Genomic DNA, 23,262 nt, shown 5'->3' with positions numbered 1-23,262 from the left:
GACTCAGAGCTGGGTGAAGAGGCGAGAGGCATGCTGTGCAAGTCCCCAGTAGGTTAAGGCACACCTAACGCCCTCAAGCGACACGACACTCCGCTTGAGAAGGAGGCAGCCCGCAGTCACTGCTATTGGGGAGGCAGTATGTATCGCCTCCTTCCCTCCTCTCCCCGCGGTGACCCAGCTGGCTGCGCTGCGGTGAAGTGGCGGAAGCAAGGAACCTCACCTCTGCCACCTGGGCTCAGCTGGCCTGAGGTGGGGTGAGGAGCACAGCCAGCTGTGCTGGCAGAGCAGAGGTAGTGGCGAGCTGGGCCTCACTATTACTGGGCAGTTGCGGAAAACCAGCAGGGGCAAAGTACGAGCCTGTCCCCATCCACAGGCAGCTTTTACCCTGGTGTGCCTGGTTTAGATGGACTGACTTTGTTTGTTCAATGCGCCAGCAAGGCCTGAGATAGCATCAAACACTGGTAACCCATGCTACTGCCCATTTGGCATCTCTGTGGGTCCCTTCTTTGCTTATTACCTGTATTGGGGTTATAATAGTCCCCATCATTCACAAGCACTTTGTTAAAGTGAACCACGCCGACATCACTGGAGAAAGGCTTCTGCGTGAGTCCAGCAGAAAACGATACCAGAGAGGCCGCAGCAGCAGCAGGTCCTAAAATGGTTAACAACATGAGTCAGAGTCACATCATGATGACAACACAGCCTCTCCCTGTGATGGTTTATAATCCAGTGTCTCTGTTCCTGCACATACTCCACTTGGACTAACCCTGTCACTTGAGGAATGCCAGAATTAGCATAATACGTATTGCTGGCCCAGGTCCCAAGTGTCTCACCATAAAATTTACTGAGCACCATAAAATTCCCGCCTTGGCCACAGCTTCGCCTTTTTTTTTTCCTTCTAAGGAAAAGGTACATGGCTTATAAATGCTGGCAGTGGAAGTCCTGCCACCTCTCAATACAACAATGCTTCTGCCGTGGACCTTCTTCAGGATCAAGGCTGCCCTGGGACATCTCCACTCTCCATCACTATCATAACAGCAACAGGAGTGCTAAAGGCATATAGCTTGTGCCAGCTCTCCTAATCAGGCTGAGAAGGTGCGCACAGCTTAGATCGCTTACCTTCTCTGCCAAAGGGTGGTGAAAATAGCTACAAGAAGAAACGCTTCAATATTAAAGCAAAGAGAACCCTCGATGGGGCTTTTCTCTCTCTGGCACTTTTGGGGGACTTTACAGATTTTTCTTCTTTTCTCAGCAGATCAAACAGACACTTAGGTATTTTATAGTGGCTATCTGCCTACTAGATAAACACTGCTGTTAGACTAGTGTTAGATGAAATACAATTTGGACAATTAAGACTAATTTTTACTTTCAACAGACTGACTTAATGGCAAGTGTTTAGTGATCGTCCACTTACTAGTCCCCTTTTAGTTCCCTTCCCTCTAAACGTTTCCCCTAAGGCAGAACATGCTGCTAGAAGTAGTCAACTCTTGTTGCTTTGTTCAGGCAATTAGGTAAACAACAAATACACTTAAAGTTGTCTTCAGTTGCTCTTTCTGTTCTACCCTGTTCAGGTTAGGATCCTTGTCTTCTCCACGCTGTTTCACCCCTGCTCCTTCTTCCGCCTTCCTTAAAATAAATGTTTGGTTTTCTCTTCCTCTCAATCGGAGATGCCCATCAGCAACCAATGTTCAATTCAGATTACATCACTTAAAAATTCAAGTTAAAAAGTGACAAAAGTTCATCTACAATGTGGATATACAAATGCTCTGCTATCCATTTTTTTCTGAATAACTTGGCATGGGGGGGTGGGAGGAGAGGGCAAGGGGAAGATATGCCTGCAACTTCAGAAATGGGAAATAACTGCCTTGATTTCCTCAGGGGATAGTAACCAGCTGCCTCATGTATCTTTGGAAATCTCCTTATTCAGTATTCTGTCTCACGCTCAGAAAACAGACAGAAGCCCTTTTTCATTACTCCTACCTGCCAGTGTGCCTGCAGGTGCTCCTGTAAGCTAAGATGAGGTTATCTGAAAGGACCAAAATTAATTGCAGGAAGTCTACTTACTTAAGCAGCTTCTGTAAAGCTCCACCACCTTAACACCATGCTGCTTACAGCAAGCATCTCTTTGTATTCTCAGCTCACCCTGATACTCACATCAACTGAAAATGCACCTCAGGTAACTTCTTACTGGCTCACTTGGAAAGGTTTCTCTCCCCTGCAGTCATACTGCACAGATGCCACAAGCTATTCTAGCCTGCCCAGAAATGCTGTCCTCTCCACTTTGAGTATCTACAGTTCTGTTCGGGTTGGTGTCACCTGAATAAGGGAGCGACCCTGCCCTGGCTCGCCACCGCTTACTTCAAGATTTTCCTGCACTAATTGCTAGAAGAGTTATTAGAGTTTGCTGCTGAAATTGCTTCAGATCTGCAGCCTAGGTTAGCACACCATCTGTGTCTGGCCAAAGGAGAAATCTTAAACCCGTCTAAATATCCTGCAGATCAGTTCAGTGGCCAATATAAGGAGGCGCAGTAAAGACGCAATGTGTCTATGCTCTCTTACCCTCTTCCCTGCTTCCAGCTGGAAGGGTGCCTGTTTGGAGCTTTCACAAGTCCTACCAACAGCTCTCAGCAGCACTCTTGCAGAACCTTATAGAGAGGTGAACCACCTTCTCTTACATATCCCCAGTTGCCAACTTTTCTTCACGCAAAGATCAAAGTTCAGCTTTTCTAGGCAAGGTCCAGGCTTGGAAACTGCTTTCACTTAAGCAGTTAGTGTTGTGGAATTATAAAAATCAGGAAGAAAAGTTTTAAAGCATTTAAAAGCTGGGAACCACATGCACAGCTCTGATGAAGAAACTGCTAGGCAGACAAAAAAATTCACAACAGATCCAACCACAGTTTTACAGCTGTTATGAAGACACTGCTACTTTTCTCCCAAGTCTGTTACTAACAGCTCTTTCTGCTCTTACAACTCCTACCTTTCACATCGCAGCAAGAGAAGGTTTGCCCTAGCACTTACCTACCGCTCCTTACACAAATACCCATCTCCTACCCCATCCTTCAGCATGCTTCTGTGAATTGCGCTGTTCTTTCATGCAAACAGCAGCAAAACACAACCACTGGTGCAGCTGTGGGTGATCACATGTTCTTTACCTCAAAGTCGGCAAACACGCTTCCCCTGTGCTAGAGCACCGGTATGTACTAATGAGAATACTGCTCCCTGTCCAGTGATCAAAAGAAAGAGCTAAACATGCAGCAGAACCCGTCACAAGCATGGCAGGGTAATTTATGTATTCGGTAAACTCTTTCTTCAAATCAAGGACCACCTACAACAACATAAATCTTACATTACAATAACATCATGCCTTTATATTTGAAACGTGTCCTACAGGCTGGCTGCCTGAAGTCACATTGAGAAAGTAAAGATCATTGAGTATCAGACAAGAATTAAAAAGCCCAGACCAAAATTAGCCCTTTATCTGCACGGATATATACAGCAGCATTCACACAGCAGTAGGGCTTACTAGCTCGGCTGTTTTCTTTATCACACAGTACAAGGAGTTTCTTTTAGCGAGGAGCAACCACCCTCCACTGGAGCTGCAGGGTTAAGGACACAAGCAACACTGCAGACTGCACGAAAGGGGAGGGTGGGGAAGGCCATTTGTGCTTTCAGTGAATTTTTTTCACTGTGACCCTCTGTATGCTGATCGGATCGTCCAAATTCTCTTCTTGGCTCTGTCCTTGCCTAGTTGTGTGACCTGGGATCTTACAAGCATTTTCTCATCAGTTTCCAGACCAGTTCATCAGCCAATTCATTACTTCTGCCTCTGCAATTTTCTTTGCTCCAGCAAACAAAAATTCTCATAACTGTAAAATTGCCATGCTTCAATAACATTTGCCGCTGATGTTTCTTTAAATAACAATTGGTTCAACTCTTTCTGTATTAAAAAGGATTAGGTGGATGCACTTAGGTCCTGACACTTAACTCACCTTTGTCATAAACTCCTTGCCTGTGAAAACAGAGCTAATATGTAATATTGTACCTTATACTCTCTCATTAATACTTGTAGGTCCTTGAAGATCTTTACCTACAACATTATATTGTGAGGTGCATGCAAACAGATAGCTAATGAATCTGAAAAACTCAAGAAACTTTGGTATTGAACGTATGCAAATTGCGCCTCAGCATTCAAGAAGAGCACTAAAGTGGGCTAGTTTAATCCTAGAGGACAGAGTTGGAGCCCTCAACTTCTTCCTGAGCAGTGCTTTTATGTAACAGAAGCTATTCAGAAACAGAAATGAAAGGGAGTACTCAGAAGGCCAATTTAATAGCACAAGCTTCTTATTTTAGGAACTATAGTTCAAGAAGGCCTGATCTTCTTTCAAATTTGAATTTCAGTACCGCAACATGTACTGGGTGAAGACTGGCAAAGACATCATAAACTGTGGTCCTGCACAAATTAGATATTAAGGCTTCCTTGATGCCTTATTTAAGCATGAAGTTCCTCCTCCTAGGAGCCAAAAATCTTCCCTTCCCCAGCTGTTAATTTCCACAACTGTTTACTGCTGAATTCTGCCCTAGAATGCTCTCTTTCTTTGCTGTTTATAAGCAGACAGTGACAATTAGGGACAGTGGATGTAAATGCTCTAACTCCCCAGAAGTCTAATGGCTATTTGCACCATCCTTACCCCTCTGTTTTCTATTGCTGCACCTGCCACTGGGGTTTGCGAGGCAATTTGGGGGAAGTTATAGGATAGATCAGCAGGTATATCTTATATTTTAGATAGGTCTTCAGGGGCATGGATCAGGAAAAGGAATTCCTTGGTCAAGCCCACCTCTCTCTGGATCCCAGGGTGATAATGTTTCTTGCAACAAGTTCCACCAAGCAGCAAACAGGCGCACTGCCTGCCACACCCTGCCTTTTCAACACTTTAAACATCCGCCTACTGTTTCACACAGTTTTAAACTTATTAAAATACTGCTGCCTATAAACGGCAATAGATAGTACAAAGTGGAAGAAAACCCCCAGGAAATCCATTTATCACAGAAATCTACACATCTATATTGGCTTTGCTGGCATCAAGATAAATGAACATTTCTTTACTTCTTATCCTCTTCCAGAAGCCTCATCTATTGCTGCTTGTTCTTACTACCACAGTCCCCAAATGCAAAAGGATTGCTTTAAGGCTATGACAGATTTTTAATTAGAAAGTATAAATATCAAATTACAGTGTGAACTCTTTACAACTCTTTTTGTCATTCCCCAGACCAGTCTTCAGGACGTGTATCTGGGATTTTGTTAGGGCCATCAAACTAAGTCCCAAGGGTAGGATTTTGGATGCCATAAAGCCCTAATGTTTTATTTTCATCCATTTCTCATACTTTCTCAAACAAATTTAGATTAAATTACTCTTTTTGAAGAGGGTGTGGGAATATTCACTTTGATCCAGGATACCATTCCCCAGGGTTTGATAATATCTTGAGGTTGTAGGGCAGGCAGCACCCAATCGATGTATTTATCAAGGCCAACTAGCGTGTCCCACACAAGATTTATGCCTGTTTATCATACAAATCCATAAATGAACTGTGATATTAACAATTATAAAAAATAAAAAAAAAACCACCAAACCAAGAAAACTGCATTTTCAATCTTTTTAAACTGTGGTTGTCAGTGGCAGCACTCCTGCTCTCACTGAAGTCAGGAACACGAGCCCTCGCGATTCTAACAAAGCCAGAAACTCTCCCACAAGGAGGACAAACTCATGCACTTGCTCAGATACTAACAGTGTTTCAAGATTTTAGACTTGGCCTTATTCATTCCTTATTAAAGAAATACTAAAATAATCAGAAAGAAGTATATATTTTCCTTACTTAAAAGGAAAAAAAAAAGGTCAGTACTGACATTTGCTAGGAAATAGAAACCCTTTATATTTAAAAAAAACCACTAAAGTAAGTAACAATAACCCAAAATGAATTATTTTTCAAAACCACAAAAACTCAGTATTTTCAAAGGATGCAGATTATGTTTTAACGCTTAGGTATAGCAAAAATCTGTCAGATTTTCCTCAATGCTAAACTTAAATACTAAAAATCAACAGTTTGTTCTCTCAACCATGACTTTCCAGGAACTGAAATAAACATTAAGTACCCGTGTAAAGAATTTCTAGGAAACAACTGCCTTACCTTGCGAGTCTGTGGTAGGAGGAGATAACTTTGGATATCCTACAAAGAAAGAGTAGTATGTGTGACACAGTACATAATGGAATACAGTATGGCAAAATATCACTGCAGTCTTCTAAAAAGCATCCTTTGTTACTGAACAGCAACCTACCAAAATAGCTACCAAATAGCATCTCCTATGAAATGCTCAATTATTGTTAAACTGGGGTGGTCATGGCAAAGAAAATCAAATTCTTACTACAATATACTAAATCCACTGCAAGCACTATGGGAAGAAAAAAATAATTTAAGTTTCCCTACTGGCAAAGACTGCTGTAGTTACCAAGGATTTTACATCAGCCCTGTTAACCTCATGCTTTGTGCAGCCTTGGCAAAGGCAACAAAACTGGCACTGAATGTGTTTCCCTTACTTCTGTAGCCAGCTGGAAGCTGCAAAGGCCCGTTCACAAATCACCTCTGCCGTAAGCCCATTCCCAACAGCAATAGCTATAATGGGTGTACACGAAAGGCTGAAAGGTGGCTGGTAAAGTGCAACAGATCTCAGTGTCACCCCTCTAGCAAGACCAGGCATGTCCATTCTGCTTAGACGAGAGTGATTCGCTCTAAGTTTGGTTCTCTCACCTGGCGCTCCAGCATACCCTTCAGCAATGGGCATGGTACTTTGACCAGCCTGACCATCCACACTTCTAAGCCGCCCTCTTCCTGACATTAAAACAGTGCCAGGAGGTCCTGCCTCTCCAGTCTCCAAGATGATCCCGGTTGTTCCAGGCAGAAATGGCACAACTCCTGACTCTGGCAGTGCTGGGCGCGGAGGAGGTCTCGGCTGCAGTGGCTGGAGGGGGGTCCTCTGTTGCGGGGGTTGTATCCTTGGCCTTGATGGCAGCAGGGGTATGCCAGGTTGGGGCTGCAGGGGTGGTCTGGGTGGCAACGGTTGCCGTGGTACTTCTGATCGCCCTTTGAAATGATGAAAGAAGAGGAAAGACAGAGAATTATTTGCCTAAAATAGTATATAAAATTGCATATTTTTGTAAAAAAAAAACCTTCAAAATAAAACAGGACTCAATTTGAGGCCACTTTTCCCCTCAGACCCCAGACCGCACTGGCAAAACTCCATTCCACTCTTGTAGTACTACAGACTCCCCTCTTTCCCAGCCTGCGACACAGGGAAAGGAATGAAGAGAGCCTGGAGACAGGACAAGCAGCAGTCAAATAACCCAGGAACATTCACCCACTAGGCCAGCTTTGACTTTCTGCACCAAGCGTGCTGTGCACCACACCTATTCCCACCGGTGCCTTCATCTCCATTGCGTGCTCTCTTTCTACCTTCACTTCAGTTCTCCTGAATCCCTCCTGCACATTGCTCCTACTTTCGACTCTGTACTCACACAACACCTAGCACAAGGCTGACCTTTAGCACTACTCTAAAGAAGAGTATCCACGCAAAAAACCTGAATAAATGAACACCAACTTAGAGATTTTTTTTCCCTACTTTGAAAAGCAACTAACTTAAAATTCCAAGTATTCCCATTACTAATATTTTCTGACAACGAAGGCAGAATCCTAGGATATAATCCGCCAGAAAAGCCTTTATTGTTTAAAGAGAAGAGATACCATTAAAAGACTTTTCCAGCAGGGCAGCCAACACATATGACATCAGGGTTGAACAGCGCTGACATGGTTACATATGTGTATCTGGTCCAGTTCTAAGCCCTTTATAGGAATTACGGCTTATTCATAAAAAGGAACTCCTAGATGACATTTAAGGATGCAATGTCCTCCCAAGAATGAAGCTGAATTACATCTACATTAAGAATTAGGAATTTACAGACGTGTAGATTTCAGCAGATGCAATGACAGCTTTAACACAGAATAATTAGAATTTCATTCTAAATGAAACATTAGCATTGGTTATTTTGGTTGCATTTTGAGACTAAAGCACGGCTTTAGGTGCAGGAATGGAAGTGAGTTTCTGGAGAAACGGACAGATATCCCCTTACAAATTTATCTGATGTGACTCATCACAGAAGAGATTCTTGCCATGGTCCACAGTGGAGACCACCGCTCTGAGGTCTCAGTGGTCAGAACGAAGCACTTCATCACAGTCCAAAGTCAGCCTGGGTAAATTCATCAGTGGCTAGGGCTAAACCGAATGGCTGTGCTTAGAAGCAGACATGGTGTGAGGCTTCCCCTGGCTCTGCTGCACAGCTGGGGACCCCCAGGAGGGCCTCACGCTCTGCCTTCAGGCAAGAGCTTACAACCAAGTCATGCAGGTATTGTCCGTGACACACGGCTGGGGTCCAGACGGTGTCACTGGCAACCCACATGCTGTTTTCTGACTACTCGACACCTGCACTTCACCCTCGTCAATCTCCTTTCTTGGTTTCAGTCTCACAAGAAGTCCACATAAGCCTTCCAGAGTACTGAGAGGCTGTCTGAAGTCATTGTCTCACACCACCTGCATTCAGTTGCTAGATACGCCTGCTAGAAAAAAATCTTCCTGAGCTTTGCTGGCTGACTTCAACTGTCATGAGAATTGAAACTTACACAAGCAATGCACCACAAAGCTGGACTGAAGCTCACTCAGTAATTCTATGCACAAGGCACAGGACTAAGGAGTGAAACGTTGACTTTATACAGATTAAAATTAACTTCATAAAAATCCCAGGATTAAAAAATTTTACAAAAATTTTCAAAGAAAGGCTTAAAGTATCAAAGTGAATTGTTTAACAGAGTTGTTAACTTAGTGAGACATCTTTTGTCCATCGTGGCATAGGTTTAGACCTTCAACTAAGATCTTCAGATCAATCTCATTCAAAACACAAACTGACAAAATACTTCACCTTGGGATGCATGTAGTTGTCATTTCTCTAGTCAATTAAGCTGAGCTTTATTAAGACAATGACTTGGGCTGACCCAGGGAAAATGAATACATTTCTCTGCTTGCTTTTCTAAACCTTTAAATAACAATCAACAGCTCTGTCCTGGTTTCAGCTGGGATAGAGTTGATTTTCTTCTCAGTAGCTGGTACAGCGCTGTGTTTTGGATTTAGGATGAGAATAATGTTGATGATAACACACTGATGTTTTAGTTGTTGCTAACTACTGCTTACACCAGTCAAGGACTTTTCAGCTTCCCATGCTCTGCCAGGTGCACAAGAAGCTGGGAGGGAGCACAGCCAGGGGGGCTGACCCAAATGGGCCAAAGGGCTATCCCATACCATATGACGTCATGCTCAGTATATAAACTGGGGGAAGAAGAAGGAAGGGGTTCAGAGTGATGGCGTTTGTCTTCCCAAGTAACCATTATCCATTATGCATGATGGAGCCCTGCTTTCCTGGAGATGGCTGAACACCTGCCTGCCGATGGGAAGCAGTGAATGAATTCCTCGGTTTGCTTTGCTTTTGTGTGTAGCTTTTGCTTTACCTATTAAACTGTCTTTGTCTCAACCCAGGAGTTTTCTCACTTTTACTCTTCCGATTCTCTCCCCCATCCCACTGTGGGGGAGTGAGCAAGCGGCTGTGTGGTGCTTAGTTGCTGGCTGGAGTTAAACCATGACAAGCCCAAATCCTGTGTTCTGTGCAAACTGCTTCCTTGCGTGCAACATCAATACTGCAACATTCAGAATTGTCAAACTACATCTCCATAAAGCTATATCCAAAATTACCTGCCTAAAGCTCAACTTAAAGCGCCACGAATCAGATATGTGTGGGTTGAGAGGGATCTGGTCTGCCATCTTTGCCAACCTTTTTTGGCCTCTTCTACTGAGATGCATCATAGCAGGACAAAGTACCAATAAATCACTAGATAAAGATGATAACGCTAGGGCCACCCTGTCCTGATGCAGAATTCCATAACACGTTTTCAATTCACAAGGCAATGAGAAAATGAACCCCTGACAAAGGCTGGGGTGAATCTAGCTGGACCTGCTTAAGCTTTGCTGAGCAGTGGACAAAACAGAGACTTTCCCCATCACCTTTCCATCTATCTAGGAAGGCAAAGAGCAGAGCTGAGATCATTGCACAGCTGAGAACAGTAACACTGTCCTCAGCAGCAGTGTCATTGCTGCTCCAGTTGTCATCACTGGTGTAAGTGACAACTTGGTGACCATGTCACACGACAGCTTCTGCTCTCAGATGCCCATCTGCAACTGAGACGGAAAGAAAGGTTTGCCTCCTTGGTTGAAAATAAGAATGCTTTTGTTCCCTTCCCCCTCTTAAAAATATTTTATTTTATTCAGTTTGTTCAGCCAGGCAGCTTTAACCTGCAATTTACTTCACTGAAGGAGGAATGATTTGCTGGGAAGGAAGATAAGCAGTGACCTGGATGCATGAGGTGGGTGGATCTTCAGGGTGCGTCTGTTTCTAGTACCGTTCTGCCCCGACCATGCTCTCCTCAGCCCCCAAAACACACATAAACAAAGTGCATAAAACAAACCAGTGAGTAAAGGAATCTGTGACTGCACTTGCAAGAAGCCAAAAAGACCTGACTTGAATTTTCTTACAGATACCAAAGGGATTTGACAATTAAGTTACAAAGTACCATTTGCAGAAGCTCACAGGGAGCCTAGAGGAATTGACTATATGACTATTAGGACTACAGCACTAAGATTTTATGTTGCCCTTTATCGATGCTGTAATGCAGAGCATACATTTCGTTTCTTAGACTGTAACTTCAGCAGAAAACATTTTGCTATTGCTTTCAAAACCCCGCTACAGAGACAATTACCAGAGGAACTGCAGTTCAGGTCAAATAACCGTAACCAAAGCAAACTGCACTCCCAGCATGGTATCTGGCTGCAAGACCACACTTCTGGTTCCTGGAAAACTTCATGAATCTATATGAATAGGCAGTAAGTTAAAAGAGACCACTAACTTTAACACGGCTTTCAGTTTTGTGCCATTAGAAGAGCAAACCCACCCACAGAGAGGCACAGAGTGCAATGAGAACAACATATCCTACAAGGCGTGGAGTTGGGGGTGGTCACCATTTAATGTGGATTTAATGTGGATGAAGAGCTGCTGGATTACATTACCTTGGTGAGCACACCGTGCATGGTACCCTACACTCTCAGAGCAGACCACCGTATGCCACCACCACCGCCTTGTGTACAGCAGGACGGTGCACTACTTTCACCAGAAATTATAACAAATTAAATAACATTTCTGGCCTCTGGGTCCGCATCTGATGTACAATCATTCACTAACCTGGCTTGTTAGTTTGGACTGAGGCACTTGAAACCCCTTAATAAAAAATTTGGAAGAAAACACAGCCATATTCCTAAGATCAAGGTCATCTGACTTTGCTCAGGTTTACAGTGCGCTGGGCTTACACTGCTTGATAAGATTTTATATTGTATTTCTTGCAACGTATCCTTGCCTTACTACCCTCAACAACTGTTATAAGTAACAATTTGTTTCTGTTTCGTCCCTTCTGAAGTCAAATGACATCATTTGAATGCTACGATACGCTGGCAAATAGTGCATAAGAAATTCTACACCAATCTACAGCCAAGACCGACAGTCTTCCTTTCAAATAACGTCAGTATCGGAGATGATGCTTGCAGATCATGGATGTAAAAATAGTTAAAGCCATACCCCAACTCACGTAACAGGGTTCTCAAACTACTTCCAAAAAAGGCTCTTTTGCCAAAACCTTTCTGCAACTCCAGCCATCAAAACTTACTTGGACTGCTGTGCCAGACAGTGTTATTGTAATTGGAAACATCTGGGGACTGAAGTGTGCGCTTCACAAATCCTTCAGAGGCCAGAGGCACCTCATAGCAGCGCGGGATGCTCAGAGTGCCTGCACCCCAGATCCAGCAGCAGCGTCCTGCCGTAGGCTCTTAACACCCAATGGTGGATGGAGAGCTCTGCCCTGAAACGGCATCATTTTATGGAAACCCAGGCGCACTGAGGCTTTTTCATGGTTTATAACACTGTAATAGGGACTGATAAATACCACCCATGAGGCCACTCGAACACCTGCTTTAAACAGCAGAAGAAAGATTACTGTGTGTTTCTTGGACCTTTCTCCAATGTTGGTCCCTAGTGCAAATTTATTTTGGGCATGATGGATGGGAAATAGGATTACATAGATATATCTTACTGCACTTTAACGGGGACTGGGTCTGCCTGTGCAAGATCGAGGGGTGAAGGTCCTAACCCTGTTGAATTTAAGTCAAGATTTCACCAAAAGAATTATCTGAGAATTATGGACCCCCTCCATTCCCATCCACTTCTTCCTTTAAAGGAAGAAAGATGTATTTTTTTTGATTTCACACAAGAGCTTCTCACCTCAGAAGGATTTATGTGTCAAATACTGCAGTACATTTGGTTTTAAACAATTAAACACTCAAAAGAAACACGTCCATCACAGGCTTTCAAGTCTCTGCCTTAGAGTGAGAAGGATATTCTTCCCTAAAGAAATTACTTTCAGACCCTTCATGAAGCACAACTTGTCTATTCAAGCAAGAGCGCTCACAGTTCTGCATCTGATCTCCCCCGACCACCATCAGCTGCGAACAGCCCACAGGCTCTTCCCTCAGCACCTCTTCTTCTGATTTAAGGCCAGTCACAGAAAACAGCCTCAGATTTATCTCATACGTGCACAGAATTAAAACCATAAGCATCAACCAACTGAAGAGTGCCATTTCAAAAGTCTCCAATTCCTATGTTTTTGCATCATGCTAACAGAAACAGGAACTCAGCTTCCTTCTGTAAACTTTGAGTCTCTCGGAAAAACAACCCAGTACTGAAATTTGGAGGAAGAACCGCAGAGGGGACTGAGTGGCATTTGGCAAGGTCTCTAAACCTGTATGGCAAGGTTCACCCACATGTTGATGTTACCGTTTCACAGCATTTTGAGCCAGAGGGAATGTGCCTCTGCTTCTCAGCCACTCTAATGCAAACTTTAAACCACCTGCGGAGGTAGATTTGAACTAACATGTTGGACTACTAACAGAAGCGGCTGAGGCACGAAAACCTGCCAGCTGGGGTGTGCATCTATTGCCAACGTGCCAACTACGTTGTGGGAATGCAAACTTCTGGGAGAGCTATGAAGCAGAAGTCTTATATTGCCACACCAAGATATGCTAGAGCTTGTTTGCAAAAGTCCTAAATCAAAGAGCTGGTGCTGAATTATAATCATTAACTCATGCTAAGAACAAAACTTACAGGGAACGTTTCTTGTCATAAATTTGAATTCCTTTGACTGCAGTTTTCACCATCTACTTTTCAATTTCCCCCAAGGAATCAAGAATAACCTCACACAACAAAATAAAACAAAACAAAATAAAAAATCTAATCAAATGAACTGGAATAATATCCACAGATAATTATTACTTAAAACTCACTTTAAACTCACTATCCAAAAATATCAGTTTTCCCACTCTCTTTATTGTGGCTCAAAGTAAACATGAAAACACGTAAGACTTCTTTTTTTGAAAATACTTTTAAAAGCACTCAAAGTCCTCTATGGCGTTCTAGAGCAAAGAGCCAAAATTACAGTCACTGTAAAAACAAAGTAGAAATTGTGTAATATTAAATTTTTCGTCCCTTGTTTAGTTCCTTTATACATGATTCAGAAAAGAACAGTTGAAAAACCAACAAAAAAGCATTAAAAAAGCAAGAAAAAACTTACGTGTGTCAGACTGAGATTTCAGCATGCCTTCAACGTCCGTAGTGATTTTGGAGACCTGACTATAAAACCGTTGGACAGAATTTTTGAGGCCAGAAATATCGGTGGAATGAGATGCTATAGTTCCATTCATTTCACGGATGCAGTTCCATAAGCTGCTCACGTGCTTATTCAGACCTTCTTTTATCTTCTGCAAGCTACCTGAGACAGAGTCCAGCTTGCCACAAACTTTTTCAACACGCGAGACTCTGCTCTCAACATCTGAAACACCCTCCTGGATACCTTGGGTCTTTTCTTTGCACTTGCTAAGATCATTCAGGATATGATCATTCAATTGTTCTAGTCTCTCTTTCACTTCACCACAGCAATTATCACTGGGATGAGCAGTTTGATTTGCAAATGTCCTCTGCATTTGGTCAATTTTTCGGAAGACACCTCGTTGTGTTTTTCTACAGGTAGAATTGACACCCAGAAGCTGCTCCTTGCAGCTACTCAAGCCATCTTGAAGATTTTTCATATCTTTATCCATGACATTTAGGCTATACCGGAATACACGGACATCTCTCTGCATTTTCTGGATGTCACGTTGGTTACCCTTCATTAAGTTCAGTTTCTCATTAAGAGAGCTATTTAGAGACTGCAGGAAAACAGAGTTATTCTCTGTTTTCAAAAGCAAGTGATTGTATTTGTTGTTACAATTTGCTAGCTCTTTCTGAAGGTCCTCCGTACCTTGCGGTGCAGACTGACATTTCTGCCCACAGAGGTGTTCAAGCGACAGTAGTTTGTTCTTCAGGAAATTCACCTCTGCTGTAAATTGCTCATTTGCAAATCCTGCGTCACTGGGCAAGATAGGCCCAGGATGAATATACATTCCATCGGGGTCTGTGGTATTAGCGATCTCTAAAATAGTGCCACCTAGCCTATCTTCTAGTGCCCGCAGCTTTTGGTCAAACAAGTCTCTTAATTCATCTACCTCAGCAGCTATAGTACTGCGCAGAGTTTCCTCAACGTAAAAGCAATGTTCTTCAGCATTTCGTTCCGTAACATTCATCCTCGCATCTAGCTCCTCCAATCTCTCACCAAATATGTCTTCTACATCTGGAGTTGACAATCGACTGATTTCATTATCTATTCTGACGTTCAAGATCCTGTGTGCTTCTGCAACTCTGTCAATCTTCTTATCTAAATCTTTTATCTGTTGGTCAAAGTAATTTCTCTCACCCTCCTTGCAACAACTGGACTTGTTTGATGGAATCTGAGTTCGGAGAGTATTTATTTCTTTCCTCAAGTCATTCTCTTTTCCTTTTATAACATCAATTATTCCTAAACAGTTATTTTCATTGTCATCACACTGCTGCTGGATATCCTGTAGTTTGTATTCACAGGAGTTCTTCAGATCTGCCATTTTCTTTTCAAATCCTTCCAGTATTTCCTGTCTGAGGGACTCAAATTTTGAGTCTATATACTCCTGATATATATTGTCGCTGGGCATTGTTATTGTAGGTCCTTGTGCTGCCTCCTGTAGTTGTTTTAATTGTCCTTCATAGCCTTTTACTTTTCCATTCAGTTCCTCCAGCTCGTCATTCCTCATCTTCAAGGCTTCTTTGACCTCAGCTAGCTCAGCCTTTATATCTTCCATTTCAAAATCAATAAAGGGGTCTTTTTGATCTTTATTGCTGAGGAGTCCAGGCAGATGAATAGTGTCTGTTTCACCACCAACCGCACTATCAGGCTCTGGGCGGTCATACAGGTTGTTCAGCCAAGTGACCAACATCTTACTAGCATCTTCTTGGACAGTCAACTTTAGGTTTTCATTCACACCTGCCACTGAGGACTGAAGTTCAAGCACTGATCGTGTAAGTCTAAACAATTCATCCTCAAGAAACTGCATTTTCTTCTCATATGGTGGAGGTTCCGGCACTTCTGTTGGTTCTGCATCTGTTCATGGAATAACAGACAAAGTCTGGATGTAAATATTCCCAGTGAGGTCTGTTTTAATCAGCTGAGGCTAATTTCACTTTTCTTTAAAGCCAAATAATTATTTAAATTGCATAATGCTTGTTCCCTTTTCTATTCTTGTTTTCAGTAGTTTATAATTCAAATGTTATCAACACACTCCAGACTAAAACTTTGACCAATTCCTGCCAAGATACAATGGTAATAAATAAATAAATCAGCAAGTAGAACCCCCCCTTCTTGTTCAGCAATGAATCTAAGCTATAGCATATATAACAGACTGCTATAGATCCATACACATCACAACACAATCACCTTAGAGCCACTGCATCTCCTACAGCAATAATTTGGGAGGTGCTGCTCCTGAATTCCCATTGAAAACTTAAGTGGCAATACTTCATGTGCCTAAGGTGGGTTTGTGCTCCAGTATTTTGCTGAACTGGGGTCCAAATGCATATACTGGATGGGGTTCTGCAAGATATTCCAGTTATCACACTTGCTTCAAAAATACCTAATTATTTGACACATTTTTAAGTAGGTAATAAAAACGTGTATAAAAGCATAAGCTTTACACATCCAAAATCGTTAGATTAAAATAACACCAGCACTGTGTTCATTGAATGAAAAAAGTAAAAGCTGACTTTTAGCTGCAATCTACTTTTTACTTAGCACAAATCAATTAATGAATCTGAAACCATCCTTCCAATCCATTTGTCACTGCAGCACTGCATTTGCAGAGCCACATACAATTCTGATGTTCAGTTTCAAGTGAAATGTGTAACAATTGTAGAAAACCCAGAAGAAAGAAACATTATCAGGTCACAAAAGTATAAACTGCAGGGAAATTCAAAGTAATTTGTTATTTAGGCTAGAGGAAAGGAGAATGAAGAGTGATATTCTGAAAGATATCTGCAAACTGGTAAGGAATAAACTGTTTTCCGTATCTAATACTGATGGGACAGGACAAGAATGGGCTTCAACAGAAGCAAGTGAAGATGAGGCCTGATAGCAGTACAGAAGGTGAAATGCCAGAACACATTGTCCACACGAGCAGCACAATTTCCACCACTGGAGGCTGGACAGACATAGCTGATCCTTAGGGGATGGATAAACAGACCCCTTAAGATTCCTCTAGGCCTATTTTCTGGGATTCTCAGCAACAAGGCACTAGTAAGTCAAGATACTGAGAGCGATCCCAAATAATCATCTAATATTAATCAAACCTGCAGCTAGACCACCAACTGTTTTAGTTTAACAAACATTTAATACCACTGTAATGTGTAGATCCACATGACCACATTTATTTGCATACTCCCATATATCTTCGCCATTATGCGTAGAGGGGTACAGTCTATAAATACATCATGTATAATCCTAATTGGGATTTTGCATGATACCTTTTATGCAATGCATAATCCAAAGCCCTTTGCACAACGAAGGCATACTATTGCAGACATAAAAAAGTAAATGAAGTTGAGAAGCAGAAGCAAAGAAGAAAATATACTACTTTAAATACGACAGACAATAAGCACACGAATTGTTAGCATTAGAATAACTCAGATGACAAGTGGTGTTAACAGTTAAATCTTCAGACAAAAGAATTTTAGCACTGGTTCCAAACTATGCATGCTAGATATACAGTGGAGAGAAACACTGAGGGTCTGAAGGACATGCAGTTGGAATTTTTCTTAGTTTTAAACTGGATTTCAGCTTAAAGACATTACAAAGAAGGTAGGAAGTCACAAATGTATTCTTCAAGACTGGCAATGTGGCTGATTCCTTTAATAATAAAAAAGTATGCACACACAGACTGTAGCTATTACATACACACTGGTCTATTTTCGCATTGAATTACAGTTCTTTCAGGGTCAGAGCAGAAAGAAAATCTCCAGACATAAGCAGTGTGCAAGTTACTTAAAGATATCGCTGTGTTTTGTTATCATCTTTTGGAAATAATATTTTAGGTGGGCTAACAAAATATTTTAAAAGCTTGTTTTTAAAGCAGGTATATAATTGACAGGACTGGTTTGAAACCATTTTTTCAGTCCCAATCCGTTCCACTACATAAAAAACACAAGTGGAAATCTGACTAAGTGCTATACACAACACTAATCTCCAATGATGTTGGGGAAAAGTCCTTCAGAAGGAAACAACTGTTTATCATTTTTTGTTAATGCAGAAAAGGCAAAATACTGCAGTAATAGCGTTCCTTCTTACCCCTTCAGAAGACAGTATCTTATACAAACAAACATCATTCATTCTTTAAGGTACTTTTTTCAGAAATCGAGGCCTACCATTTCCTTACCCCTTAGTATTATGGCAGGTAGTCTAACATGAATCTGTAAAATCTGCACAAGCCCTCGAACAAACAAAACACTGTGAAACTGCTAGGGAGCATTATATATCATTAAAACAAAAAAGAACAGGTACTAATTTTAATAATAGTTGCTCTCAAATATATCTTTTTTTTTTTGCTGAACATCGAAGAAACCACAAAACCCCCGTTAATTCTTACAAAAAACCCAACCTTACCACAAAGATTTTCTTGAACCATGAGTAGCCAGCTGGCATTTCTGGCCAGTGTTCTACAGCCACCCCTCCATTATTCTTCAGGAAATTCCCCGACTATTATGGCCTGGCTATTATTTTCCCACCACGCACTGTCTTCCATATGGCTTTTGTACCTGCCAGTAGTTGAGTTTAATAGAAACCTTAAAGGTTCTTATACTTAAAAGACTTGTTTTAAGAAACCAGATGTGATCATGCATACCAAAATTCAAACAAAAAGTTACCCAAGCCTTTCTTCACAACAGCTTTCGCTGGTGTTGTGGGACGACGAGCAGTGTTTGGCTTTTCTGCTGGGCCTTCTCTGCAGTCTTCCCCTTTGTACCCAGGACAACATCTCCATTCCAGCTCTGTTACTGTCTTATATGCAACTGTGTACCGAGGTCTGAAACTTGTTCGGTATCTGCCAAAATAGAAAGCATTTTAAATAATCTGTAACCCAATCTGCTGTTTAGATTAAAGCTAAAATTAAAAGGGGGGGGAGCGTTTAAATGAAAATCAATTACTTTCACTATGATTAATTTTCTCCTTCAAAGATCAAATGAACAAATGTTTCTGTCTAGGTTTTAAAGTTACCTGCACTCAACACAGTCATGTCAGGGAGAACAAATATGGCCATAGAACAGGGGTTTTCATGTATGAGCAGAGGGATAACATGCTGGGGGAAGTGAAGGTTCAACTCATCAAACACTGCTGAGAGTAACAGTGACCACCAGTGTATTACTCTCTAAATTCAAAACCTTTTTCCTCTAAGTGCTTTTCACTGCAAACCCACCCACAAGGCTGCTCTGGTAGCAACTCTTCTGGACATCAAAACATGTTTCTGCCTACTTTGTCCCACTTGTCTTTCCACAGTCTCCACTTAAACCATTCCTTGGAATCCGTATGTACGGAGCAGTCAAAGTTAGGAGGGATATTCCAGGGAAGGACAAAGCGCTGAAAGCATGAGTCAGATAAGGACATGAAAGGAGGAGTCAGATGAAAGGCTACAACCAACAAAGGAATCAACTCTTTCCTACTTCACTAGTTAAGTTGAAGAGGGTCTTGCAGACAAACCTATACAGACGTCATGTACATACAACCTTAAGTTTTCCCGATTAATCACTCAGAAGTTAATAAATGGCAAACTGATTCTGGTTGTGCAACTTTCTTTAACCATAGACTTCTTCTGTAACTTTCCTTCAGTACACGTACTGTATGTTCAACTGCAGTCAGACACTAAGGCATCCCACCAGACCATAAGCAGAGCCTGTGCTATTTTATAAAAACTACATCAATTTAAGGCACAGCTCATTTCAGGTTGAAAGATGAGGAAAGTAAACAAACGAGGGATTTGTCACCTGAGCCCTACAAAATTGGTATACTTGGAGCACATAGAAACAAAAATGTTACCCCAATTTCTCACATGAATTCCTTTCTCTGAATAAAACTAGTATCATACTACTAACCTCCCTATGGCATTTTCAAATCTTTTTTTCTTAAGATTATTTCAGATTAGAACAGCAGTTTGCATCCATTAATGAACAACTCACTTCACAGCTGAGGTGTCCCTAAAGTAGTAATACCAGCAGAATAAATACAGGACAGCAGCGAGGGACTCAGCAGCAGCTCTGCAACAGATTTCACTCATAGCCTGGCTGGGCTCACAGGGAGTGTATTTTGGGACAGAGAGAATACAGTACAGAATGGGCACCAGAAGCAGCCATGCTATCACACAAAAATCAACTACATGTTTCATTATACATTGTCTTGCATTAATATGCAAAATTCCTTGTTGTTTGAAAGTAATCGGTAATCAGCTACCAAATGGAAAGAGAGAAATCTTAGACTGTGAAAGAGTTTCTATTGAAAGTCACAGAGGAGTTTAACTGTCACACTTCAAAGCTTCTCTTGCCGTGCACGCAAGTAATTGCTGAAATAATTGTGTGTTTTTGTATTCAGCATCTTCACCCTCAGAGACATAATTTTAATATAACGTCCCACATCTGATAGCCATTTGTTGTCCCTTTTTGGTAAGCTGCTTAGCAAACTCAGGGCAGGGAGGTTAAAATGTTAACTACTAATTATGAATTTGTTTCTTTTCCAACCACATCTTTCCCAATTCTGCCACAATATATTCTAATTTTTGCACTCAGGAAATACTCAGTGTTCTTCTGCATTATTACTTTATCTATGATTTGTCATTTAAGGGAAAAAGTTACTTTGACTAGAGACGACGTCATATTTTTTCAACTACTTTTGGACCAAAGAGTAATTTATTCCAATAATCCTCTCTGGATTCCCTTCGCCTGTGAATCTTCATAGGAAGGCAGGGTCACGCTGGGCTGTAACTCCGCCTATTAGCTGCTTGTAACTGCAGTGGTTTGCTGTGGTTGTCAGCTTTGCAGATTCTGACTTGGAGCACGTAAGCTCAGAGCGGGTTTCCAATCCTTTTTTACCTTTGCACCACCATATATGAAACAGCTGTAGACTGCACTCCAGCTCATAATTTCTTTTACAATTTTCACTGAAACATCTGCTGAATCCTGTTTACAAATGTAAAGTACAGACATCCCCAAGGTCAAGTGGTTTAAAAATTAAATAGAGGAGTGCAATGTAGAGGGCACCATTGGGACGGACAACATCCCGGCCACCCAGGAACTTCATTTTCCTTCTCCCTTATCTAAAGTATTAAACCACATCTCGTGTACATAATTTGGGTTTGACTCCTTTCCTTCCAACTTGCTGCCAGAGTCAGAGGAGTGACAGGATTAGCTAGATGCTTTAGTGTTTTGAAGTGGTTTGGAGAGTCATTACAACCTCTCTCACAACCACCACATTACTGAAATGCAAACTTTGAACTTCCAGATCAATTTTCACATGCCGGAAATGGTCGTACATACTTTTCTCTGATTTCCATAAAACACTTAACTGCTCCAAACTGTGTGTGTGTTCCTCTCTACACTTTCAAGGCCAAACTTCCTGAAAATTACAATATTTCCATTATCTTCAAACACCGTTACATTTCTCTGTTTTTTCCTAACAAAGTTTTAAGAATATAGCTGAAACAAATTTTATCAAAGGAATAAGAACAACTTTTATGCAAATTGTGCGCTTCTTCGCTCAAATAAAAGAACAAGGATTTTCCTTATACCATGCCATTCCTATCACGTTTTTGACAAGTTTCTGTCTGTAGTCATGTTCATCAATGTAGACACCTTCAGATGACTTCAACATTCAGACAAATCATAAGACACAACCAAATAGAAAAGAAGAATATAAACAAATTAAAAGAAATCAAGCTTAGTATTTTTCATATGGGCAGATTATAAAACTTTTCCAAGCTCCATCTTAAAAATAAAAAATAAGCAAACTCGACATTCTCGCTCGTTTTTATTTCATAGTTTCATGATCCTAATAGGCATAAAATGTTTTAATATGATTTAATACAAAAATTATTTGAAATGCAGAAGAAAGCTCCCATTCTAAATTATAAAATAAAAGCACCGTGTATATACAACTTTTAAAATGTCGTAGCAGTCTATTCCTTACAAATTCTTGCAAGTCTGAGAGCTCAAGCAAATACACGAATTGGATCTATTTTGATTTCAGCTATGTGTGGCACATCAAATACAGACTAACCTGAATCCTAAACCACAATTCTCCTGGAACAAAAATAAGCCAGAATCAAAATGCTTCAAAATCTCGATGTAGAACAGCTTTCATATTTTACATCTTGAACTATGGTAATAGGACAGCTATACTCATGGATGGCTCAGAAATTAAGCTGGGATTTACTTACCAAGAACTATTGCTCCTCTGTATTGCCAGTCCAGCCGAATGAATCACACGGCTAGTCCCATTTACTTCAGCAAGGCTAGTCACATAAGGCTGGGAAACAGGAACTTACCCTAACGCTTTTCTAATTTTAATCCAGTCACATAAAAATTTCTTTAAAATCACAGCTTCATTGCTACAGCTTCTCTACCGATGATATGCTTCATACACCGTCGTGGAAGTTGCCCATGCAAGGAATGGTGTCACTGTACCAGCACCATCCAGACGCACTGGTAAATGGCAAGTCATCAGCATGCAGCCAGCCCAAGGGAGATGCTCAATCATACAACAAGTTTTTTAAAGCCAGAACTTTGCTCGCTCAGTGGATTTCAGTGGAGGAGCTGGAGACTTCCAGGATTTTGCTAGGATATAACAAGCTAACAGCACTGAACACAATTATATTCTTGGTTACAGTTCTAACAAAACAAACCGTAACTTTCTGCTAGGGACCACATCCTGAAAATAATTTGTGATTCTACATATTTTAATGACATAGGACTGCGAGCTACCAGAATATGCACATCAGACACATCTTATTTACACTTGCAGTATTCTGAATCCAATTGCTCACTCACAGTCACAGCAAACATATAACATACAAACATACAAAACGGACTCAGTGTAGCTGGAGAGACGAAACGTTGCTTCTCTATGCAGCTGGGTAGAGTTACATGGCTAGAACATAACACGCCCAAGTTTCACATCTTTTATCTTGTAGGTGTGAATCGTTATAGAGTTATCTAGTGAGGCAATTCGGTCAAAAGGGTTCACAAAAGTTTTGTAAGTCTCTTAAAGAATTGAGACTCCACTTTAATGCCTGTATATGCTGGAATGTAATTAAAAAATAGTAAAACATGAAATCTTCCTCCAGTTGACTTCGATTTCTGCTATTCAAGTAAGTGTTAATAAACACAATTATTTTTACAAATGTCTCAAAGATATTTAAAAAAACCCAAATCTTATGTGGTTAAAAGTTACATACAATACACCAGCATTTATTGTGCATAGTCAGCCCATCCTCTTGTGAGCTTCCAGCCCAAGATGATGGTTATATCTCTTTGGTGAATTGAGCTAAATATTACAAATGAAATAATTCCTTTAGAAAGCATG

General features: G+C 41.2%; 1 protein-coding gene across 2 annotated transcripts in view; it reads right to left on the bottom strand.

The window, feature by feature from the left end:
• Positions 1–23,262, bottom strand: part of EMILIN2 (elastin microfibril interfacer 2) — a 38,120-nt gene that overhangs the window by 5,410 nt on the left and 9,448 nt on the right. For both annotated transcript variants that reach the window (XM_087755560.1, XM_087755569.1), the window contains exons 3-7: positions 18,564–18,739; positions 13,819–15,753; positions 6,802–7,134; positions 6,184–6,222; positions 518–652 (exon numbers count right to left, since the gene is read on the bottom strand). In XM_087755560.1, the coding sequence (XP_087611686.1) occupies positions 518–652; positions 6,184–6,222; positions 6,802–7,134; positions 13,819–15,753; positions 18,564–18,739 (2,618 nt within the window). The remainder of the gene's footprint in view (positions 1–517; positions 653–6,183; positions 6,223–6,801; positions 7,135–13,818; positions 15,754–18,563; positions 18,740–23,262) is intronic.

Source organism: Nipponia nippon, unplaced genomic scaffold (assembly GCF_047370975.1).
Source record: "Nipponia nippon isolate SJK-2023a ecotype South Korea unplaced genomic scaffold, ASM4737097v1 scaffold_1, whole genome shotgun sequence".
In the NCBI taxonomy this organism is placed as follows: domain Eukaryota; kingdom Metazoa; phylum Chordata; class Aves; order Pelecaniformes; family Threskiornithidae; genus Nipponia; species Nipponia nippon.
Note: the sequence above shows the minus strand (reverse complement) of the source record. Positions and strands in the feature narration are given on the sequence as shown.